The sequence below is a fragment of the Hoplias malabaricus genome, chromosome 15, assembly GCF_029633855.1.
Source record: "Hoplias malabaricus isolate fHopMal1 chromosome 15, fHopMal1.hap1, whole genome shotgun sequence".
NCBI classification, from domain to species: Eukaryota; Metazoa; Chordata; class Actinopteri; order Characiformes; family Erythrinidae; genus Hoplias; species Hoplias malabaricus.
This window is the reverse complement of record NC_089814.1, coordinates 12,555,085-12,579,351: the sequence shown is the minus strand read 5'-3', so window position 1 is coordinate 12,579,351 and position 24,267 is coordinate 12,555,085. Positions and strand designations below refer to the sequence as shown.

Below are 24,267 nucleotides of genomic sequence, written 5' to 3'. Positions count from 1 at the left end.
ACTGTCTCAACAGAGCCCTGGAGTCAAGCTGTTGTTGCTCTCCATTTCTAAACTGAAACTTGGTTTAGTAGCTACAATTAGCACAAGGCCTAGCGGTAGGATTCCTCTCACATAGTTGGTTCTGATCATTGAAACTCAAATGTGTTTTAGCACAAGAAGCCTGAGGAGTATAAATACAAATTAAATTATTAAATAAGTGTTTAATTATTTAGTTATGCAGCTTGCACAGTGCCTACTTCTATGCTATAACTGTTAGCTAGCTTTTTAGCCATGGGTAAAAGTACCCAAGGGAATTGCTGCTGTTTCAATATGTACTTAAGTAAAAGTAAAGTTACAGATTTCAAAAACTATTTTATAAAGTACAAGTACACAAAAACACTACTCAATTACAGTAACGAGAATAAATGTAATCGTTAATGTCCACCTCTGGGCCTATCACAGTATCACATCTTTAGTCTACAGCCACTGCTGGGTTAAGGCTTTTCGGATGCAGAGTAAATGAAACCCTAATGTCGAGAGCAGAAAGGACACACCGATACAAGTGGCCAGGGCCATCTGCTGGACGTAGTTGTGAAGTAGGCCTCCTCGATAAACCCATGGCTCTGATAACATGAACTTACAACTGTAAATATTTAGCCGTTGATTCAACGTTGAAATAACGCATTGACTGCCGTCTAACCAACGTTCTCTTAAGGTTGAAAATGAAAGTTGATAACACGTCCAAACACAGACAGTGAAAAGACGACTATTAGACGTATTTTGGACGTCCACGTTATCGATTGGTCACCACTTAACTTATTAAGATGGAATTTGGACGTCCATTGACGTTTAAAATATGTCCTTGACGGACAGACTACTTTTAGACCTATTTTGAACGTCCAGGGATGTTCCTTGTTTACTGGGACATTTTGTCAAAATAACATCATGCACAACACATCAGTGAAGAGAGCTGAGTGCTATGATGAAGAATACTCTTTATTAAAAAGATACAATACAGTGCAATGTTGCAGGCTAGAAATAACAAAACGTAAAGGCCAATATGAAAATGGCATCCACAATACTGCCTCTTAGATGTATACGGTGTTCAGATGTTCCACGAAAATATGTTACATGTGTTCCACTGTTACATTTAAAACGTTTTGAAGAGTATTTCTGCCTGGCTGGATAAGAAGGTGAGGCTAGCCTGACTGCTTTGTTTGGCTCTGGTTCATCTATAAATACTTGTGTCACACAACAAATAATGGAATAAAAAAAATGAAAAATTTCTCCAACGTTATAAAATGTTAGACATAAACCCTGGACTAGATCACACTACTCTCACTTTCTCATATTTACAATAATTAACCCAACAGGAAGTGCCATTCAGTAGAGTAAAGCAAGCCCTGGATCAGCTGCTTGAAGACGCTGAAGTTTTCAGAATTCCTTAGTCATTATCGTAGATGCAATCTGTAAAGACAGATTTAAGCCATAAATTAGTGTTTTTTCTGTATGTTTGATCACTGATAATTTTTGTTTATATATTTATGACAGAATGTTTTCAATAAGGTTATCACAGTTTCAGTAAAATTCATTAAAAAAATCTGCAAGTCATTTGAAATTTGCCCTCAAATTCTTGTAAAATTTATTGGCAAAACTGTTAGGGTTGAATGCTATCAAAGTAAAGTGGCTGAGAATGGAAAAGGGCTTATACAAATTAAGGATAAAGAAAAAGTTATATTGTGAATTTACCTCAGACAACTCAGTGTGAACGGGAAGAGTTATACTCTTGTGGGTAGATGGGTAGATATATTTAAATGAGCTGGATATTGTGATATAAAAACAATGTGTTCTACAGTACAATACAGTGCAGTAGCATGTGTGGTATATTTTTCTTTTTTAACACAAGTGTATAATGATATGGGTCTTTATTACGGGAGCTCACCAGATTACACATCTGAACACAATTTACAGATCTTCAGACATCATTTATTCACTCATTCATTCATAATCTGTAACCGCTTTTCCAGTTCAGGTTCGCGGTGGGTCCAGATCCTACACGGAATTATTGGGTGCAAGGTGGGGACACACCCTGGAGGGGGCGCCAGTTCTTCACAGTGTGACATACACTAACACATTCACTCACAACCGACAGCTACACTACACTGTTGACGTGACTTCCCTCAAAACACAATTTAAAAGATGTAAACAGTGACAATAAGAGCAAATTCCTACTTTTCTTCATGTTCCTGCTGTGTTTCAGTCTATTTAACACATAACGACACAAGCAGAAACACAAGTCCAGGAAGTGTCCCCAACACAGGGGCTGAATACATTGGTATGATTCAAGCATTCAAAGGTTCCTTTACCTTTTCGAATGCCTTTTTATGAACAAAAATGCAGACAAAAGCATTACAAAAATAGGAATGTGGCTTTATTTGAATTCATTCAACAAATGATTAAATCAGCTGATACAAGACATATCTAAGGTGCCACAAAATCGCTTTTTACATATTCAGAAAAGCTTAAGTTAAGAAAAAACGTGAATTCCCCCTTTAATCTTGTTTCTCTCAGTAGTGTATAAGCAAACAAGTATTAAGAGGACCTACCATCACCAATATCATCATAGATGTCCATATCCCTGTGGAAGCAGAGGACATGCGTTTTACTTTTCTAAACAAATTATGTGGAAATGAAGAAACATAATGAAAATCACGTCATAATAAACGTACTCAGCCTGGATGACGCTGGAGGAGACATATCCAACTGAAATGAGCAACAGATGAAGATTAGTTCTCTTGTTCATTCCTTTATGTTTGATTTTTGCTCTTGGAGCTGAAGACCAAAGCTACTCACACTTTCCGTCCTTGTTCCTGCAGATGAGTTTGTCATTTTCTGGTTTACTGATGACATCAAGAACCTCTCCCATCTGGACAGAGAGGTCCTTCCCACTGGCTTTTCTACTGCATGCAACTGTTACCTGATACAGCACCTGGATCTCCCCATCGTACTAAACACATAATTAAAAACGACACACTTACTAATGTCTGAGTCTGTAAGATAACAAAAGCATCAAACAAGATTTCACAGATGAATGCAACAAAGCTAATGCAGCCAGTGTGTTTGATGCCATTGAATATTCATTATTGTTTTACTGAATACAAATAACAAATCACTGAGGGCCTGTTATATAATATATAAAAGATGCAAAACACAACACATCAAACAGAAAGGTGTTCCCTGTAGGTGATGTGTAGTTATCAGGTAAATCACATTAAATCATATCATTTGACTAAGCGTGCACAATAGTAGTTGACAATATGTGCAATGACATTAGATCAGGGAAACCAGCCATGTGTGCACTACCTTAAACTTCTTCCTGAATTCCTTCTCCTCTTTTTCAAATTTCTTCTGCTTCTTTGGGTCCTCTGCCTTAATGTCACCTTTTGGTTTTAGCTTAGGAAGACTGCACAAAAACATTTACAACAGGAACAGGAATAGCAAGGATATTAGAAATATGGGGTGATCATGGAATGCCTCATTTCTTTTTTCTCTCTGTAAAAATTTGATGATGATGGTGTGAGAGTGACCTGCTGAGAGGAGGTGGCACAGGGAAAGCATCCACATCGTCGTAAATTTCATCACCAGTTGGTGACTGCTCTGTTTATGACAAAAAACAAACAAACAAACAAGTGTTTTATGACACTATTTTACCCAGCTCTATAGAGCGTACAGGTCTACAGAGCAGTTTAGAAAAAATATAATAAATTGTTACTTTTATTTTTAGTGTTACTGCTCTAAACATGTGAAACCAGTAATATCAGTTAAAATATTCATTCATTCATAATCTGTAAGCGCTTATCCAGTTCAGGGTTGCGGTGGGTCCAGAGCCTACCTGGAATCATTGGGCGCAAGGCGGGATCACACCCTGGAGGGGGTGCCAGTCCTTCACAGGGCAACACAGACACACACACACACATTCACACCTACGGACACTTTTGAGTCGCCAATCCACCTACCAACGCGTGTTTTTGGACTGTGGGAGGAAACCGGAGCACCCGGAGGAAACCCACACAGACACAGGGAGAACTCCTCACAGACAGTCACCCGGAGTGGGACTCGAACCCACAACCTCCAGGTCCCTGGAGCTGTGTAACTGCGACACTACCTGCTTAGGTAATAAAATATTACATAAAAAATATACCTCTTAAGACCCTCAGTGCTTAAGCATGGTTTTAAATTATTAAATATTTTTCATGGCTCGTGTTGATTATTGGCTGATATATGTGTCAGTGTTGAGAGCAACATTTCACTGAAAATGTTAAAGTACCCGATTCTTGGAGAATTGTGTAGCAGCTTAGTTTAGGCACAAATGAAGACGACCCAATCACAATTCAGTATTTATAAATATGTAAATGTGACAAATGCTGCTATAAAAATGACCTTGTAACTGTGCTCTCATTCATTTAATATGTTTGGATTGTGAGTAGTAAGTTATCAGCTAAAGTAGGTTTATTACAGTATGTAAATTATAGCAGATTTATATTCATGCCTCTGTTAATCTGTAAAACAAAGGTTGCTCAGTGCAGTTCAGCTAATGTCATAAATAAGAAGCTACTTTTGGCCTTTTATTAAATCATTTTTAAGAGTCTGAAGTTAGCCACTTTAAGAGTAGTCACACATTTAATGTGGAGTAGATTCAGACTGGAGTAGAGTTAGCATTAAAAGTGTAATGAAGAATTTGGTTGAGAAGTAAGTGAATAAGAAGTGCTGCACCATTTAAAGGGAATAAAGAATTCCATTAAGAAAAATGTGAATAGGAATGCTGCACTCTTAAAGGGGAATGGACATTTTAATAAGAATCTAGTCAATTATATTTATATAATATATAATTATATACTAATAATCTTAAAATAATCTTTTGCTAGTTTCATTTCTCATTACTGTTGCAGAAGTTTCATCTTCTCTGTCTCTACACATCAGACTGACACCGCGCCTCATATCGGTTTATCTGATTTATGTCCATATACGGCACAGTTTTCCATAAACCATTTCAGTGTTTTCTTCATTTCAATCCCCAGTGCATATCTTTGCGGTCCAGAGACCTTAGTTTTAAAGGAAAACTGAAAACTATCCAATGTATATTTTCACTGTGAAGAAATGAGATATTATATTTATGCAAGTGGTTATTTACTTATGTTTTTGAAGAGTATAATGCAGTTATCTGATCAGTTTTATACTTAACTTAGAAGCCTTTTACAAATAGTTTTCTTCACAAATAAAGGGAATTTCACTGAAAACAATAGGATTTTTTTAATATGAACTTTTGTGCTATTTCACAACTGATGTAGACATGCACTAAATGTCAATATAGCGCACACAAGCTATTTTAGGTGCAGAAGACATGACTTCCACTTTAGCATGGCTGATATGTAATGAGTTCTGTTGGAGTCTAATATGTTTAAAGGAAACTAACAATAATTCACTGTTCATCCACAGGAAATGAGAGAATGAAACTGAGGGCTGGTTTGAAAGTCACGAGGGTTACCTTTACCTGTGTTTCCATCGTGATTAAACTGTGGTGGAGGAGGCACCCTGCAAATCAAGAAACATTCAATTTATTGTTGGATTAACTTCATTCTAAATTAATTTGTGATTCTTATCAAGACTAGAAACAAGATTTTGATTGGAAAGGAATAGGAGGCAACAACATACTTAAATACTTGAAAACATATCAGTAAATCACACTAGTTAATGAAGCACAGAAGAGAGAAATGTTAGAATTTGTTCTGAAGGGAAATTTTCTTGCAGATTGGAAACGGTGGTTTAATAAACATAGATCATTAATAAATTACACATTTAGTTTGATTCTCTGTGTGTTAAGGGTGGAAGTACTTAATCTCCGGAGAATTAAGATTAATTTAGGTGTTTTAGTGAAGGAGTTAAAATTTAATAGAACAGCATTAACTGGTTCCATCGTACTAATGTGAAAATTACTCATTATTGCAGACTGGGCTTTTTCTCCGATCAACGGGGACTTTGAGCATCCGAAAGAAGCTGCGATGTTTGGAAAGGAAGCTTGACTCCGGGTTGCTAGTGTGGGGATGTGGTATGATGAGACACACACCTGACACATTATACACTGTATAGTTAACAAAGATTATCAGAAACTACAGTGTCCCAGTGAGTCGAAAATAAATAAAAACATTCAAAAACTAAAAAGCAGGAACACAAATCCTTTATGATAGAATTAAAGGGATATAACGACAATTCAGAGATTGCTAAAAAACACATATAACTTATAAAGTTTTTGTATTGTATTGTATTTTGTCTGGAGGTCTGTTGTGTCTGTATAAAACAGGCTATAATTATTCTCACCTGACTATAAGACTTGGGTCGTCCAGATCATCATACACATCTTCATCTCCTTCCGGTGGTGGCGGTAGAACAACTACGAACAGCAGGGGGCAGTGTTCACATTGTCCGTTAATATCCTGCACCGTTCATTTTGTTCTTATTGGCTGTTAATTCGTGCTAGTCTATGTTTATACGAAGTGAGATCTTACCTCCTGGACCACTGCCACTTCTGAAAAACACAAAATACAAAAAAAAACAAAGCAAAATTAAATACTGAAAGCAAAACTGTTTAAAAAACAAAAAAGCCAGTTAAACCGCTGCACTTTCAATTCTTGGTACTTGCCAAATTCTGTTAATGTCAAGGGCCATGGATACTTGGATAATGTTTTTTATTTTTTTGCAGATATTTCTGAGAGGACCACATATAACATCATACACTTGCATAAACAATGGTAAAAATTATATTATTAGAAGTATGAAGCATATATGCTGTGAGTCTAAAGGTGAGTGTAGCTGTCAAAATGACTTAAGTAGAAAAAGACAAATAAGTTGCTAGTGTTTCAAAAGAGTAGACTGACCACCCCAGAGCCCAGGCCTAATCATTAGTAAATATGATTGGATTTACTTGGATTGTCAGAAGCAAAACCAAATTCTACAACTGAATGGAAGAATGTCCTTTGTAACTTTGTGTTGAATGTTTGCCACTTTCTCCTTGTTACTCTGAAAATTGATAGCCAAATGCTATTTTGATTGTAAAATAATTAAAATAATATATAGTACTGGATATAATAGCTATAAGGTTGGTGCACAAAAAATATTTTCTCTTAAAACACATTTAATCATATAAACGGATCTGGACAGTACAACGTTGCTGTACCTATTGAGGTCATCTTGAGAGGCTACATCATCATACACCTCTCCATCGTCATGGTCCATCTGTGAGAGGCTCTTCAGCTTATAAAAATCAATCTCAACTGATTCTGTCTTTACATATCCATCTGAAACAAAAAAGAAACATTCAGCATCTCCAGCATCCAGGAATCTGTGGGAGAGTACAGTTAAAAGAGTTACAGCAACTGCATGTCCAATGGCTGTCTGTTTTCTCTGTCCGTTTTTCCTACTGTCTGAACTGTGTTCTTATTCTGGCTTCGCCTGTGTTCTTTAAGTTTGTTTCTTATGCTCTTTCAGATTATAGAGGCTTATTAAAATAGCTTAAAGAGAGTTGATAGCAACACCTCAGTGCAGTGATACGGTGAAAATTAGTGCACCTCAACCCACTAACGTTTATATATATATAAGACCCTGAAGGACTTGTTCTCCAGACAAGTGTCATCTTTGCAGTGAACACTGACTTGTTCTAAAATAACCTCTGGCAGTTCCTCTTTTGAAATCACATTTTCAAGATTAGGAGCTTGACACGTATTTTTTTGCCACTATATTGCCCTGGCACCAAAAACAAATAACAGTATATATCTCTAAATGCAGAATGGGAAACATTCAACCTACAGGAACCATCCTGCGTCCGGGCTAGCCATCTGCCTTCAGGGTTGTCTGTAATCCGAACAATATGGATAAGTTCTCCTTGTTTAATGCTGAGGTCGTTCTTGCCTCCTTTACTCTCAACTTTGACTTTCACTGTTTGAAGAACCTTGAGAGGACCAGACAGCTGCAAAGAGCCCAAACACACAAGTTTTAGAACATTTCGTGAACCAAAACAGAAGCAGTACTTACTTAATATCCAATTAAAACAGTACAATGTCGAATTTACTGTTTTTATTTTCATGTAAAGGACCCCAGAATCGCATTCAATAGAAAATGTATTGAAGTCTACAGGAACTTTCTCCACATCTTCAGAGCTATACTTTAGATGATGGATGCATTTTCTACTTCCCATTATCCCAACAATCATAAATGTCCAAGCTCTACCCAGTTTCAGTGTTCTAGCCCAGATATTGGTGTTCTAGTTTACATATAATCTTTTTCAAAGTCAAAACCTACTGACAGCTAGACATCCCATAGTCTTAAGATGTCTTCTCATAGTAGAAGAAAGAACAAACACTTGTGGCTTTTACGAGATCTTTAACAGAAGTGGAGCTTGATTATCTCCTGTCTTTCAAAGATGGCAGCCGTAGATATTGTTTAATTATCTGGTGACAACACTGGTGGTCTTCCAGATCTTCCATGAATATTAAGGGCCCCATTTATTCTGTGTCAAACTTTTACTGTCCCTAAATGTTTTTATTTATGACTAATCACCTCCTCAGTTACCTGCTGATATATTAATGAGTGGCTCTTTCGACTGGAAATGAATCTTAGCACAGTACTCGAAATAACAACGAAGAAACTGCCAGAGTAATCTGTGTAAGAAGGAGTAGTTAAACATTATTAATACATTCTGAACTTACTTTGAATTTCTTCCTTGCCTCTTGTTCTTTCCTCTCACGCTCCTTCTGGTCTTTCTTTTCTTGCTCTATTCGTTTTTTCTCTTCCTTTTCTCGTTTCTTATCTTGTTCCTTTGCCTCGGCCGCAGACCTGATCAGTGATATTATTGGAAACTCATTAACACTTGTCTTTTGATGTCATGTGTCTACAGACATTCCTGCAGATCACATGCAGAAAATAGATCTACATGTGGTAGAAAGCTGCTTACCATCTCTCATCAAGATCCTCATACATTTCTTCACTTCCACTTCCCTGCACATTAAAAAAAAAGAAGACAAAGTGTGAGTGAACATTTCACATAAATATTATAACAATTAAACCCCTGCCCATGCTTCTTACCGAGTCTCCATTGAATTCTCCAACATCATCATAATTCTCATCTGGTTGTATGCTAAAACAAGAAGCATTACATTGTAGGTTGTAGATACAATATTATTATTATTATTTTGCCATGTTCTCTTTTGTCAGTGATCTAGAAATCACAATAAATTTAGAGTTAAACTTTGCACTGAGACGGAGAGGGTTACTGACGTGGCTCCTGGCGGTCGAGGGGGCAAACATGGGGGAACATCTGGAGCTGGATTGTTGCTTGGATGAGATGCTGGAGGCGGAGGAGGTCCTACTTTTTTTAATTCATGTCCTAAAAGAAAGAAAAGTTTGCACAATTACTACACAGCATTTTTGTGTAATAATAACATATTTTGAAAAAGCCCTTCCTGTGAACTCAGCTATTTTTAATGTGCACTTATTTCTGTTTTCACTTGCACATCCAGAGCTTACATTATCTCAGTAATGCTCATCATCTTTAAGAACAGTGTAAAGACCCTTATTTATCCAAGATCAGTTTCTGACTTCAGTAATGCTTATATGGCTGAATGCAATCATAACGTTAAAGGACCGTTACAAAGTTCAGTCTTTTCAGAACAATATCAGCATCAAACTGGACCAGTGCTGCATGAATCTCCTTTATTTCAGAAGAATTGTTTGATAGAGAGCCAGGAGCCTGTTGCATAATGTGGCCATAAAAACCACCTACTCATACAGGAAATGGAAGATTGAGAGACAGGCAAACCCACCAATCATTCATTCATTATCTGTAACTGCTCATCCAGTTCAGGTTTGCGGTGGGTCCAGGGCCTACCTGGAGGAAGTCCTTCACAGGGCAACACAGACACACACACATTCACTCACACCTACGGACACTTTTGAGTCGCCAATCCACCTACCAACGTGTGTTTTTGGACTGTGGGAGGAAACCGGAGCACCCAGAGGAAACCCACACGGACATAGGGAGAACACACCAACTCCTCACAGACAGTCACCCGGAGCGGGAATCGAACCCACAACCTCCAGGTCCCTGGAGCTGTGTGACACTACCTGCTGCGCCACCGTGCTGCCCCCACCAATCATGAACCTTGCATTTGTGAATGACCTACTGTGGTAGTGTCCAATCAGAATGCAACTGGCAGCATCCTGATAGTGTGGTCAGGTTGCACTAAATTATCAGAGTCTAAATATGCCCAGAGCACCTGTGGCTGAGACTAGGCCCCTACACACTTTTCAGATTTCTATTCCATCCAGTACTGTGCATGATAGGCTTCAAGTGAGTATGCAACACATTTGTTAGATACACTGATCAGCTGTAACATTATGACCACCTCCTTGTTTCTACATTCACAGTTCATTCTATCAGCTTCACTGATCAGACAGGAGCACTTTGTAGGTCTACAATTACAGACTGTAGTCCTACTGCTGTATCTCTGTATATTTTGTTCCTCAATTATATGATCTGGGTGGTGAATCATTTTCAGGGCTGCAGTGACATTGATGTGGTGGTGTGTGTTGTGATAGTACGAGTGGATCAGACACAGCAGTGTTGTTGGAGTTTTTAAACCCTGTGTCCACTCACTTTTGACATTCCTACCTCATTGGTCCACCTTGCAGATGTAAAGTCAGAGAGTAACTCATCTGTTGCTGCACAGTTTGTGTTGGTCATTTTCTAGTCCTTGAGCAGCAAAGCTGTTTCTGATCCACTCGTATCAAAGCAACACACTACCACCGCCATGTCAGTGTCACTGCAGCACTGAGATTGATCCAACACTCAAATTATACCTGTTTTGTGGTGGTCCTGACCATTGAACAGTGGTATGCAGAGCAATAGATGGACTACAGTTTGTAACTGTAAACCTACAAAGTGAGAGCTGAGAGAATAGACTGTGAATGTAGAAACAAGGAGGTGGTTGAATGAAAATCTTTTTACGTAGACTTCAATTGAGAGTTAAGAAGGTTTTGTGTAAAATTAGTGTTTTGGGAGATACATGGTTTTCATTGGACAGCGCCAAAATATTGAGTCTGCCATAGTTCCACCAGATAAAGTAACAATGGCCTGAGGCAGAATTCAACCTATCAACATGAGCTAAAATTGAAACCTTTCTCTGAATGTTGTTCTCATTTTGAGCTTCCCTGTTTTGCACGACACACAAGCAAATAGCCTCAACCAGAGGAGGAAGCTAATGGCATGTTGCGTACAGAAACCTCTTCTCTTTAGACTTTTATTGCCCTAGGGCCTGATAATGTTTATGTTTATCTTTTTTAATAGATGTCCGGTAAATCAATGAGAGGGGTTTCAAAACGTCTTGGGAAGTTCAGGACAAAAGACATAGACTATTCATAAGTTTAACTCTTTCATTTATCTGCTCAGCCTGCATTGCTAATGAAAATGTTTTCTGGGCTCTTGTGTAATCCTTATCACAATAAATGTTTCCTGTCATGATCAGTCCTCATACTCTGACAGAAGCAGAAGCTGGAACCTTTGATTGTACATCTGCTTTACAACACACCAGAGTTAACACACTTTGTCCACTTCTATAGGGTCAATAAATATTTTGGACTGACGTTTCAGGAATCATGAAGCATTTGCATGAAATGACAAGCTTAACGTGTTGTTTCACTGTGTGGCCTCAGGTTAATAAAGTAATATTCTTTAGTTTTTAATGAGATATGTATATTTACTAACTATGAATCTGTAAATAATGAAGGAAAACATTTCTAAAAAAGTAATAAACATGCTTCTGTTGGATATTTTAAACCTTATTCTAGTGGGGTACAGTTTGAGAATGACACATTATCACCTATTAATACATTTCTCAAATATGAAAGTTGCCTAGAAGCAACATTGTGCAACAGTGGAATGGATAAAGACATTTGCAGGTTCAGTGGCACTTATGCAACCACAGAGTGGAAATAGCAAGTTTAATGCTGGTTCTTTTCTATCCTCCTCCATGAGTTACGTAGTGCAGTTTCTGCAGTGCTGAGCCCAGAGTAGCAATATCATGCCCTATTCTCCCTATTACAGCTCAATGAGGATTACAGTGATTTTGACACAGTGTAGTTGTGTTAAAGGCCCCCTCCAGGGTGTGTTCCTGCCTTGCGCCCAGTGATTCCGGGTAGGCTCCGACCCACTGCGACTCTGAATTGGATAAGTGGTTACAATGAAGGAATGAATTTGTTGTGTTTAGGGACCGGGCGTCCAGAGTTCAATAGCGAAGCAGCGAAATGAGACCTATCATTGGATAAATGCTGGGCTTTGTCGCGCCCATCGGACGCTCAGCGTCTCTGGGGGTCTATGGGGCAGTGGGCGGGCCTCTGTTGGCCCGGACCCTGAGCTTCTGCATGATGATTGGATGATCTGTCTGAGGCTGAATCCCTTTTTGATTGACAGTGAAATGAGCGAATCAGCGACCCTTTGGTGTAAAGATCCATGGGAGCATTACATTTTCATTCTGTTCTGAGTTGAACCAGACTTTCTTAATCCTCTTAGCGGCTTTTTCTTTGTTAAAAACGACTAGCGACAAATCGAGCTTCTATTTCTGGTGGGTTTTTTGTAGCTGTTTGTGTTTGGAGACTGACTTCTATCACTCTTTCTGACTTCTATCACAGTTTCTGTCCAGCGGGTGCTGCTGAGCCCCTCCACCGTCACAAAGCACTCACAGACGGACACACTTCACATGGGCCAAGGCCGTTTAAGCAGCCTAGCTCTGCTGGTCATTGAGAGGACACTAGTCAAGTCCCTGGAAAAGACGCCTTGTTGGTACAACAGGAAACAGGAACGGAGGGTAGAATTTACGTATAAATCAACCGACACATTTTATGATGTAGGCCGAAATTGAGCTTCCCCTCCTTGAAAGACCAGCATCCGCCACTGGTTTTAATATTATTTAAAGGTGCACTACATTTATCATTAGTTTGCTTCTAATGGCCCTTAACCTTTTTCATCAGACCTAGGTTTTTAACTTGTGATTTTTTGTGTGTTCACAGTATTCAGCAGGCATGCTGGGCATGTTATAAAGTATACGACCCTCTACTTTCTTTTTTTCAGTATGTTGTATAATAAATAGGAGGAAGCATGGTGGCCCTGATGCTAGTGTTGTTCTAGGTTCAATCTTCACCTTGTGTCACGGTCTCTGTGAAATTTTGTGTGTTTTTCTGTGTCTGTGCAGTCTTCCTTTCACAATCAGAAACACTCATGCCGGTAGGTGAAAAGGCTGTGAGAGTCTTCTACAGGTGTGAAGTGGGCGAATGTGTGACACATTCAGTTAAACATATCCAGCTCATGTTGAGCCAGCGTAGGAAGATGTGGGCTGAGTTGTGGCCCTGTCTGGGCCCGTAAGTGTCTCAGAGAGGCCAAGAGGACAAACAGCGGGTAAACTATTGTCTGAGCAGGCTACAGAGGTAACAGTGGTTAAACTGACAGCTGTGGGCTGAACAATGCAGAAGTGTGGATTAAATGTGGACAAGTTATGTAAGGCCAGTGTTGACAGTTGCAAAATGAGGAATGGGCCTGTTAGGGTCCATAAGCTGCAGCCTGAGTAGGAGCCCTGGCTGGGTTCATGAGTGGCCCAGAATGGGCTCAAGGATAAACTATGGGGCTATTTTCAAGAGTGTAGGTAATGTTTGTGGTCTTTCTTACTTTCTTTTAACAAAATTCCAGATATGTTTCTCCTCACATCCACTACCAGTTCTTTCGGTTCACCATAAGACACTTATGTAAATATATATATTATTAATGATTTTTATTTTAGCAGAGGGTTAAGATTCCAGGACTCACCTTCACTTGGAGTCTCTGCAGCTTTCTTGAACTTCTCAAGGTTCACCCTTGGTGGTCTGTTAGGTTTGCTAGGGGCACTGCCAAGAGCAAGAGTGTTGGGTAGAGGCTTCCTTTTTGGGGCTGAAGGATCGTTGGTTAGTGTCTTTGGGCCAGAAGGTTTTTTCAGGCTGGGTTTTGGTGCAATTGTGGGGCATGGTGCTGTTGATTCTTTCGATGGTTTGGCCTCATCTTTAGCTGCTTCATCCAGTCTATTGAAACGATTTTGAGCAGCGCGGAAGCTACCGGGCTTTACACCAGTCAATGGAGTTTTAACAGGCTCCCCATCCTTGGCCTCTTCTGGTTGCTGCCGAAGCATTGAGATGCTACTCTTTGGTTTGGGACCTGGCATTTTTGGAGGGGTGTTGGTATTTGGACTGCTTCCATCATTCTCAGGTTTGGAGGCCCAAGCAGGCTTGTTAGTGGTGGGTGGTGGCTTGGCGAATGTGTTCTTGAAATCCGGAGGGGTGCTGGCCGATAAGGGCTTCTGAGGTTGGGGCTTAGGGAACAGAGGCTTTTGTTCAGCGTCCTGGGTCGATTCTGGTGGTTTAGGTTTGATGGGTTTTGGGAAAACTGGTTTGCTTTCCTCATTTGTGTTTGCATTCTCAAATCTGCTAACGAGGGCTTTGGGTTTGGGGGGATCTCTGGCCTCTGGGGCACTCTTGGTGGAGGCTGTATTCTTTAGGTAGCTGGGTTTTGGGGTGGAGGAGTTAACAGCAGCAGCAGCAGCAGCAGCAACAGCAGCGCTGCCAGAGAGGCTGGTCTCAAGCGCAGGCTTTTTGGATAGTACTGTGGGGCCTGATAAAGTGGGTTGTACAGCGGCTTTTGGACGAACCCCAGCTCCAGCTTCAGGGGAGGCACCACCTGCTTGGAAGCGAGCCATAATAGCTTTCACATCTGACTTGCCGTCCTGGAAATGAAAAACCAAAAACCAACGCATGAGGGGAACAGAAATAGAAATCAGAAGTGTAAATGGGATGTGTTTTTATAACAGAATGTAGTTCTGTGGGTGCTAAATACTGTTAAATAAACAGTTTAACAAAAGAATTTTCCAGCTGTTCTTCAAAAGTAAGGACATTTCAGTTATCATCGCTATCACAACTCCAAACTGCAATGGAATTTTATATATTTTTGGATTCTTACGAGAAAATAGCTTCACTAGCACTTGTGATCAACTTGCTCATGTTTGTTGTATATACACTATTTAAAATGTTTCATACCCACTGTCAATTACCACAGTAATTTACTTCCATAAGGAAAAATTAGTACAAATACTCTACAGAGAACATAATTTTTACATATTGTAATTGTTACATATTGTAACGCACAATTCCCATTTATTAAATGTTTTAGAAGAAATCAACCATAAACACTTGCCTGTAGGAATGTTACGTTAAATGTTGAGCTATACAAAAATATGTAGGACACAATGCCAATTTAAGTTTGTTCATATTTTCACTCAGAAAAGGCAGCATTCCTTTTACCTTATTCGCCCAAACGTTTCTATTAAAGTATTCATCATATTCATATTCTGAAACAGCAATTCCTAGTCTTACATGAAAAGCTTTTTTCTTTTTTTTACTTCCTGAACACACCTAGACAAAGTACCAAATAAAATGTAAAATATTGCTTAAAATCCTTGACAAGGAATCCAGCGAAAAAAGAACAAGTAACCTTCAGACCGACTGGGAACAAAGCCATCGTTATTTTATAGTGACTGTTAATCCTGATTTTACCTGCTCTTCAGGGAGACGAGGTGCCTGCTGATTTCACTAAAGTCAATGTCTGGCCCTGACTGTGATCACACAGGAACTGAAGAAATCTAACACATTAACTATAGCATCAGGAAGTCACAAACTATTTGAGGAGAAGTAGCTGGTGTTGAATAATGAAATATGATAAAGATTGCAGGCAAACCTTGTCACAGGAGATATTAGGTGTGTTATGTGCCTGAACTGAGATAGGAAATGTGAAAAGTTTTAAATGTTCTTGTCAGTCCACTTTTCTTCATTTTTAATGCCATAGGAACTTCAGAGGCTGTAACAGAAACCATCTTCCTCTAGATGTGTACATTTTTCCTTGAACAATTTACTTTGCCTTGACTTGTTACATTAAAATCCAACAATTATGACTATTATTCTGAAGCATTTTTGTAGAAATAACCTTATATTATGTGAATTATTATATTTTGGGGTGGCAAGGTGGCGCAGCAGGTAGTGTTGCTGTCACACAGCGTCAGGGTCCTAGGTTTGTGGGTTCAAGTCCCGCTCAGGGTGACTGTCTGTGAGGGGTTTTGGTGTGTTCTCTGTGTCTGTGTGGGTTTCCTCCAGGTGCTCCGGTTTCCTTCATTGATCCAAAAAACACATTGGTAGGTGTTTTGACGACTCAAAAGGCGCGAGTGTGTGAGTGAATGTGTGAGTGCGTCACCTTGTAAAGGACTGGTACACAGTAAATTCACCAGTGTTAAATCAACACTATTAGTAATAAATTAACACTGTTAGTGTAATAATTTAACATTCTCAGAGTGAAGTTAACAATAATAGTGTTGATTTAACACTGGTGAATTTACTGTGTACCTCCTCTAGGGTGTGTTCCCTCCTTCCGGGCCCACCGTGACCCTGAACTGGGAAATACAATGAACGAATACTTATTTTAGGCCTGAATTAAAATCTATTTTTTTAATAATTGCCTTTTACTGCAATAACAGTTCATATTCTTCAGAATTTGATGATATCCAGTCCCATGAGTATTAGTGAGCTCTGGTTCAGGTTATAGATGATACCAAATGTATTATATAGACCTCCCACCAATACAGACCATGTAGTTCATGAGTTCAAAGATTTCAAGGTTTGGACAAGGATAAATAAATAAATAAAGTTAATACATATGTAACTCTATAGTGAAGGGTATATTGCTTATCAGTTCAGCTCTTTTATTAAACAACAGCTCACAATTGGAAGTACAAATCTAAGGCTTCTCTGCCTGTTATTGCCAGATTGAAGGACCAAGACGTGTTCTGTAACTTATTTTCCAATTCCGGGTCACTCTGGGTCCAGAGTCCAACTCATACAGCTGAACAAAATGAAATGTGACCGATTCCTACAATTTAAATACAGTGCTGTGTAAATAGAGCACCGTAGAATATTGGTCTGCTTAAAGTCCACAGTGTAATGGGTGGTGCTGTACCACCAGCCGCCAGCAGGTGGACTAGTCGGCGCAGGGGAAGTCATGGTGGAGGTGGGTCCTAAAACTCCAATTCCCAGAATTCCTGGCCGTGATCAGTGTCAACAAACCCCAGCTGTGTAGCATTCTGTATAAACCAGCCTGAAGCCTCACTCCTTTTCACACCTTTGTAGAGGGGTGGCTGGTGAAAGTGGGCATTCAGCTAACAAATAAAAAAAAGAAAACAAAAAGGAAAGCTTTAAAAGTTAAACAGAGATTAAAAAATGGTGAACAGGACTTATCTATTCACAGTCCATTTTGACTTTGGGTGTTTTGAATTTGCCTTTTCTATTTCAGAAAGCTGTCTTTAGATTGTACACACCAGAAGTTCACACCTTTGTTCTTTTTCCCGCCTTTTTTCTTACACTTCTTTTGAGGTAATTTTTCCACCCATATCCCCACTCTCTTTGCTGAGTACAGGGTTGGGGATTTAAATCCTATCTGACACATACTTCACCACAGATGGATAAGCATGTCATGAGTCACTTAATACTGGTTCTGTTCTGATCAACTAATAATAATTAAAAAAAAACATTTTAAAATATAACAAAAAATCTAATTCCGCCCTGTGCTTGGATCCACCACCCTCCCCACCTGTAACAGTGTCTTAGTATTTGGTATAAAAGAAATAAGCCTTCTAAATGAGTGTGTTGGGCATAACAAGGGGATGTTATATAACGAGCAATATATTCATATGTGATTTTTCAGAAATATCAGCTACCAAAAATGTCTTTGTTGAAGGACTGCGGTTCATTTTTGGCCTGTTACTGTTGGCAAATTATTTTTAAATTCCCTAATTCATTACTAATGAAGTAATGAATGTCTCTCAGTTTCATGAACTTCCTTTATAAATTTCCTTTGGAATTTAAGTTGGAAGACAGACTACACTGAGCACCTTTGTCTTTAATTTTACAAAATGTCTTGAGTTATTTTGTGTAGATTTGTGGTCATTGTCATATTAAAATATTAACATCCCATTCCAGTTATTAGGTTGATAAAGTGAAACTGGATTAAAATAGTGACGTAAGTAGCAACTGTATATTTCAGCTATTTCAGTTGCAACTGTATATGACTGCCACTAACATGTTGTCACTGTAGAACCGAATGTATTTGGAGGGGAAATCTAATTTTGTGGGTGAAAGAGGACCATTCTACACATCCTACGCAGAAAGACTGAGGCTGGTTGTATTGTCTTGAACACCACAGATTGCCAGGATGCTTCCATGGCTTTACTTATTGCTTGACTTCAATTCCACTTAAAAATGATGTAAATGATTTTGAAAATGCAACATTGAGTCATAATGCTCATGGGGAGAAACCCCAGTCTGTGAGCTACATTGTTGTGATTGAACTCCGCTCCGCAAACCACTCCAGTGCAGTTTAATAGCAATAATGGTAATGTTAGTCAAAATAGTTGAGAAAATTAGTCAATGCGAATTTAACTGTGCTGTGCTCTGAACTCATTTTCTGGTGTAACCTGCATCATTTAAACAGGTCACAACACCACTAACAGTTAAAAATTGACATAGAATGTGTGTGAGATTTATTTGACCTGAATTAGGGTAGGCTTGTGTACAATTTTATTCAGTGCTGATTTATTGCTGGCTATCTGGTGAGCAGAGGAACTGCTTTAGGGTGGGGATTAGTCAATGCACTAACAGCAACATTTTCTGTAAGAGTAAGGGGGAGCTGCTGCTGATACTATTCTTATACTATGGAAGGGGTGCGTTCTCCTCATAGCAGCCTTCCCAAAAAGAAAAAAAAAACGGTTTAAAGGAACACTAGATAAGATGTGGGTTTTTGGCTCCTGGACCTCCCTCTTGTTCTTCTTATCCTTTTTATTTTAAAGCACTGCACTGAAATCAAAGGGGAGGTGCGGAATGGATCAAAAGTTACATAGTGCAGTTTCTGCAGTGCTCAGCCTAGAGTAGCAGTGTAAAAGACACTATTCCCCCTATTACAGGCCAATGAAGCATCACAATGATTTGAAGCTGTAATTTTAAGGTAATAATACTACGTAGCATTCCTTTTTCCTTTTTTCATGATTGTTCTTGAACCACACCATTTTCTATTGAAACAAGGAAAGCCCTCACACAGAATGACAATATATGAAAGCCTTTCTTTTGATAGCCAAACTAACCGTATTCATTAAACTATTGGCTAATGTAAGAACATAATCCTCATTTGTTCCTTTCATTTTTTTTCCGCAGAAGACTAGAAGATTCCATTCAAGTGTGGCATAGTTTCATGAAGAATGTAACAAAAGTAATGCAAATCCAAAATGAAATAAAAATAATGCTGCTCTATTGTTCTATATAGTTTACCTTCTCTGAGATACAAGTTTTTGTTCCCACAGCCACATGTTACTAAAGCATGTACTGTATTTACTCTCAGTAAATCTTAAAGTCCGGCCAGTACGGAATCATTCATGATATATTTCTGTTCTCCCTCAGCAATGATGTGTCAAAGTTGATTTCCCTGTTTACACATTCAGCAACTAAATTCTGCTGTACCCAATCAAATAGTAGAAGTGACAACAAACACTAACACCTCGCTGTCATATCTGTGTAACTAAGGTGCTCCACATGGCCCATCACTCAGATGATCATTAGAGAGATAATAAATTGTGTAGCAGCAGACAGATGACTGTCTGTGAACATGTACTGTAGGTGTACCTGAAAAGACAATGAGTGTAGGTGCAAAGTAAGATCACCAAATAAACCGGCAACTCAGTCTATATGTACTGAGCTATTAAAAAAACATGAATTTATTTGGTAATGGATTGGTTCAAGAGAGTTGTGAAAAACCTAATTCATAATTTGAGATTAAACAAAGGCTATACATTCTTAAATCAAAATATATGTAAACAATTATCAACAAAAAACTAAACGTTTCCATTAATTTTTCTTTTCTTGTGCATTTTTAGGAGATCTGAAGATGTTTTTAGCGAATGTTTATTAGGTGACACAGACACCAAATTCTCCACATCTTTTTTTTTCAACATGGGGAAGATAAGAAACAGTGGTTTCAAAACAACAGTCTGTACTTTGTAGAACAACATCTGAAAACGCCCATGTCCATTCTTAGGGCAATAATTATGGCTTTTTAAACAACCAGTGCTGTAATGATCTTACCTGGAAGAGGAGACAAATATATTTGCCATGGCCCACCCTGCTGAGTCTGTATACAGAAGTTCAGAAAAAGAATAGTATAGGACCCTGGCAGAACTGGACAGATCCTTTTAAACAGCAATAAAGCCAAAAGATTACGTTTTGTATATTAATAAACGTGCCTACAGTTGTTATGGCAACCTACGGTTTTCCTGGTGTTGTGTTACATGGGACCCCTTCACTGGTTTCATAGTTTTACTAAAACCAGTATGTCAAGTCCCAGGTCACATTTCCGCCACAAAGATGCAAATGTAGGGTGTACACTGAACACTTGTGTTGGTAATAGTACTTGGGAAGCTGATCAGAATATCTGTGCTGTTTGTTGCTTTTTTTATATGGGGAGTTATCAGGCCTGAAGTCAGTCAGTCTACAGTGGTGTGTAAGGCTGGCTGACACACCCTGAATAATAAGAGTTGTTTGAATCAGGACAGAACCTATCACCAGGAAGTACACATAAGTGCAGTACAGGTATGCTCATGTCACTGGGAGGTACAGACCGGCTCTCAGTTTTGAGGTGCGCACCGTGCTGTTGAGTCTCCGAAAAACAGCCGTTGGAGAAAAGAGAAACACTGTGTTATAAACACAGGAACCAGCATTAGCCAACATCAATTACATTATCGCTAAAGCTATAGCAAGGGCTGTTTATGTACTTCCTGTGTCCGGGGCAAAAATCACACCTGTAAGAGTAACACGTTAAAAATCAATTATAAAAATCATTGATTAAGGGATAATCACGGAGTTCTACTGACAGAGCAGTCAACATATAAATATCACAGGTGGTCTATTAAGTGTTTTTTTCTCTCTCTCTCGAAACCACGCTGCAAACAAAGGATTTTCGAATGAAGAGTGCTATGTATACTCATTGTGTCTCACAGGAGTGAGGCTCCTTCATACAAATACATGGCCTTGTTTTACTTACCAGTTTGGTGTTTGTGGTCAGCCACAAGAACAAACAGTAAATTCTCACTTACTGCTGTCTGTCACACAGCTTTTTGTGTCAATACAAACATGCTTAAAGTTTTAGGGTTTCTTCTTTTCCAGTATACGGTACAATTTAATGTTCATGCCACTGTTTTCACACTGTACATGCCTCATGACATCCCAAACAGAGCTACAATAACAACAATGCCATTTTCTGTTTCTCATATTAACACTGTACTAACAAGTTACCTTTCAGTACAGGTCCATTAGTTATCATATAGCATATTCTACTAGTAAAATACATTTTAAAAACATTTATTCAGCTGTTTCAGCTTCTTGCTATCATTCGTTCCAGTCTTAGTACACTATATGGGCTAAAGTTCATTGACACATGCTAATGTTATTGTATTTCTCTTGAAATTATGGTTGTTAATAATGTCGTGTGGTGCCATAAGACTCCAGAGAACATTAATGCTAACACGACAGTAGCATTGCACATTGGTGAACTTAAGCTCTACTTCAGAGAATAATATTTCATTCCATGCTTTTCTATGGAAATTATATAATAGCTGAATGTGGACAATCGTCTGGTGAACCTTAAAGAAGTGGAATTCACTCATTTTAACGGGGTGTCTACAAAGAGTTAGTATCTATAGTGTAGCATCAAGTGGATCGCTAAACTGAAAGAATAATTTGCCATTGATTAGAATCACAGACTAATCTAAACCTTAAGGTCTTTTGCAAAGCAAGCCTTATTATTTAGGAACTACAAGGACTAAGATGCCGTCCGGTAAACTAATCTGACTTTATTAGAGGGGAGTAATATTGGCAGTTTGGCCAACATTTTAATGGCTTTAAGAGCAGAAATGCGTTTAAGTGCAAAAAAGCAAAAGCCCCAGGAGTATTCTCATTGATGCCTTATGTCTCCAAAGGGTATAGACCTAACATTACAGAGGGAATCTAACCACTTTTAAAGTTGATGAGAACTTAAGGTGTTTGTAGTAATTCTTAAGTATTTCTAAGGCTTATTTTTGTGTTTAAAAATAAGAAATGCCAACTATTCAGATAGTAAATTTTGTTTACTGACAGTGACGTTGTGCTCTGGGAACAGAGTACAAGAATGAAAGACAAGGAGAGTTTACCATAAACTAAAGAGGAACCTTTGTTGATGAAGCAAGCTAAAAAACTGCAGCCTTACTTAACCATTGTTGGCTTACTCAATGTGGTGTGACACTGCAAAAAGAAAAAATAAACTAGAACTTCCAAACTACATTCAATATGTAACATTTGTGAATAGAAATGAGCAGTTTTCAAACTTAGAGTTGTGCTTAAAGTTGTGTGAAAGGCTATCTTTAGTTGATTAGACTCTACGTGCCTCATGGAAATTCAGACATACACATCTACATAAACTACGTCAATAGTGAAAAAGAAAAGCAAGGAAAATCTAACCAGTCACCTGGTGGCTCAGTGTTCCATGCACTGAGCTATAGCAAGCCCACACTGCTGTTCAGAGTGTAAGGCACCCTTGGTCCTGTGAGTGTGTTTACATGATCTACAGCCTACATGCCTGAACATTTCCCACTAATAACCCTGGAAGACGAAGAGAAAAAAAAGAAAAGAAAAAAAAAGAATGAAAGAAGAGTAACACTCACCATGGTGAGAGAGAGGACTCCTGCCCTGTCTGATCATGTGCTGATTTCACTAGCTGCTACTTTGAGTGTGTGTGTGTGTGTGTGTGCGCGCGCGAGTGTGAGAGACTTAGTGACTTTGTAGGCTGTGTCTGTGTGCTGTATTGTACTTCCCCTCTCTGTGTCATGTGTGTGGTGCAGTCCATCAGCGAAGTCCTATCACTTGCTCCATCTCCTGTATTTGCCTATTCCATCCTGCAGCTCTGCTCTTTCCATAGTCGCACATTAAAGTGCAGCAGAGCAGCCAGGTGCTTTCCTGTGTGACACATTGCTAAAGACCATGGGCTTGACCACATTTTGAACAGGGCGGTCCCAACACAAACCACAAAAACCAAAATTAATACGAGGAGGAAAGTAAATATAGAATAAATTCAAGGCATATCGCAATATAGAAACATAGTTAGACTTTAAACAGTGATAGGTGCAAACTGCTAGTGAAAAAGCACAGACAGAAACAAGAGCTATAGAGGTTTTCTATAGAGGTTAATTCCCCTTATTTAAATTCCATTTAAGAGACCATTCAGTACAAGTTCAGCATTTTAGGAGATTTTTTGAGTAGGTACATAAGAAAACAGCAGCTCTGAAACTGTAGTTTGCTAGAAAATGGGATTCCTATTATAAGACAAGGTAGACCACAGAAACTCTGATTACAGATATCTATGATAAAATCTTGAGGCAACACATGAGACAACACGACAAGCATCAAGAAGCTTTTGCTGAGAAAAGGAAATGGGCAAAAAAAGAAGTACAAAACACTGGTAGCTGGTAACCTCAAAACAATGAACTCACCGAATGTTAGGTGTCATTTGGATTGTGAAAAGCAGAAAACTGCAACCTGTCAGGCTGAACAAACATGCAAAAAATGACCAAGTACACGTTCCCAGCACTCACACAGTATTATAGACCCTAGGACCCCGTTAAGGTAATTTACATGTAAAATTTTAACCATGACAAACTGCCAGCAAAGTTGCACAGATAGAAACTAGGCCACATTTTAGTGGTTTAGATACTAAGACTCTTGAGAGTAGAGTTTAACTATTAAACTTAAACCACAAGAAACATACAGCTAGCACAGGAGCACTGACAGCAGCTAGACCACAGTTCTCAGTCAGCTACGTCATTGGTTAACAGCAGCACTAACACCCTGTATATCTCAAATGATATTCAGTGTTTTACCCAGCTCTGTTTCCTTGTTGAGTTTAATATTGCTATTTGGTCTTAGCCTTCACACATGTTCCTCATATCATCTGCCCAGCATTCCTTCAAAAACTAAATCCAGATCAGGCTAGCTGTGTGCTGCAGTGTGGATCTGCTAGTGTTTTGGAATTTGGCACTTAGTGCTATGTTT

At 38.8% G+C, this 24,267-nt stretch overlaps 1 protein-coding gene across 3 annotated transcripts; it reads right to left on the bottom strand.

The window, feature by feature from the left end:
* Positions 1 to 966: 966 nt before the first annotated feature.
* fyb1b (FYN binding protein 1 b) lies at positions 967 to 23,007 on the bottom strand. 3 transcript variants are annotated; one of them, XM_066646699.1, is made up of 18 exons: positions 22,884 to 23,007; positions 13,883 to 14,828; positions 9,307 to 9,415; positions 9,115 to 9,166; positions 8,984 to 9,027; positions 8,739 to 8,865; positions 7,840 to 7,999; positions 7,211 to 7,331; positions 6,543 to 6,562; positions 6,355 to 6,427; positions 5,974 to 6,069; positions 5,531 to 5,571; positions 3,567 to 3,636; positions 3,343 to 3,442; positions 2,833 to 2,986; positions 2,709 to 2,742; positions 2,586 to 2,617; positions 967 to 1,446 (listed from the first exon to the last, which is right to left on the bottom strand). In XM_066646699.1, exons 1-18 carry the CDS (start codon positions 22,884 to 22,886, stop codon positions 1,424 to 1,426), a joined length of 2,205 nt encoding a protein of 734 aa, XP_066502796.1. In that variant the 5' UTR covers positions 22,887 to 23,007; the 3' UTR covers positions 967 to 1,423. The 3 variants fall into 3 exon arrangements, with proteins under 3 accessions (XP_066502796.1, XP_066502797.1, XP_066502798.1); XM_066646700.1 differs by lacking the exon at positions 22,884 to 23,007 and adding an exon at positions 15,655 to 15,706; XM_066646701.1 differs by lacking the exon at positions 5,974 to 6,069.
* Between the last annotated feature and the right edge of the window lie 1,260 nt (positions 23,008 to 24,267).

Coding starts and splice junctions, on each gene's coding strand:
- fyb1b (XM_066646699.1), bottom strand. Junction 8,000..8,738: donor AGGCAAGGAAGAAATTCAAA/GTAAGTTCAGAA, acceptor GGCTCTTTGCAG/CTGTCTGGTCCTCTCAAGGT. Junction 7,332..7,839: donor CCGGACGCAGGATGGTTCCT/GTAGGTTGAATG, acceptor TTTTTGTTTCAG/ATGGATATGTAAAGACAGAA.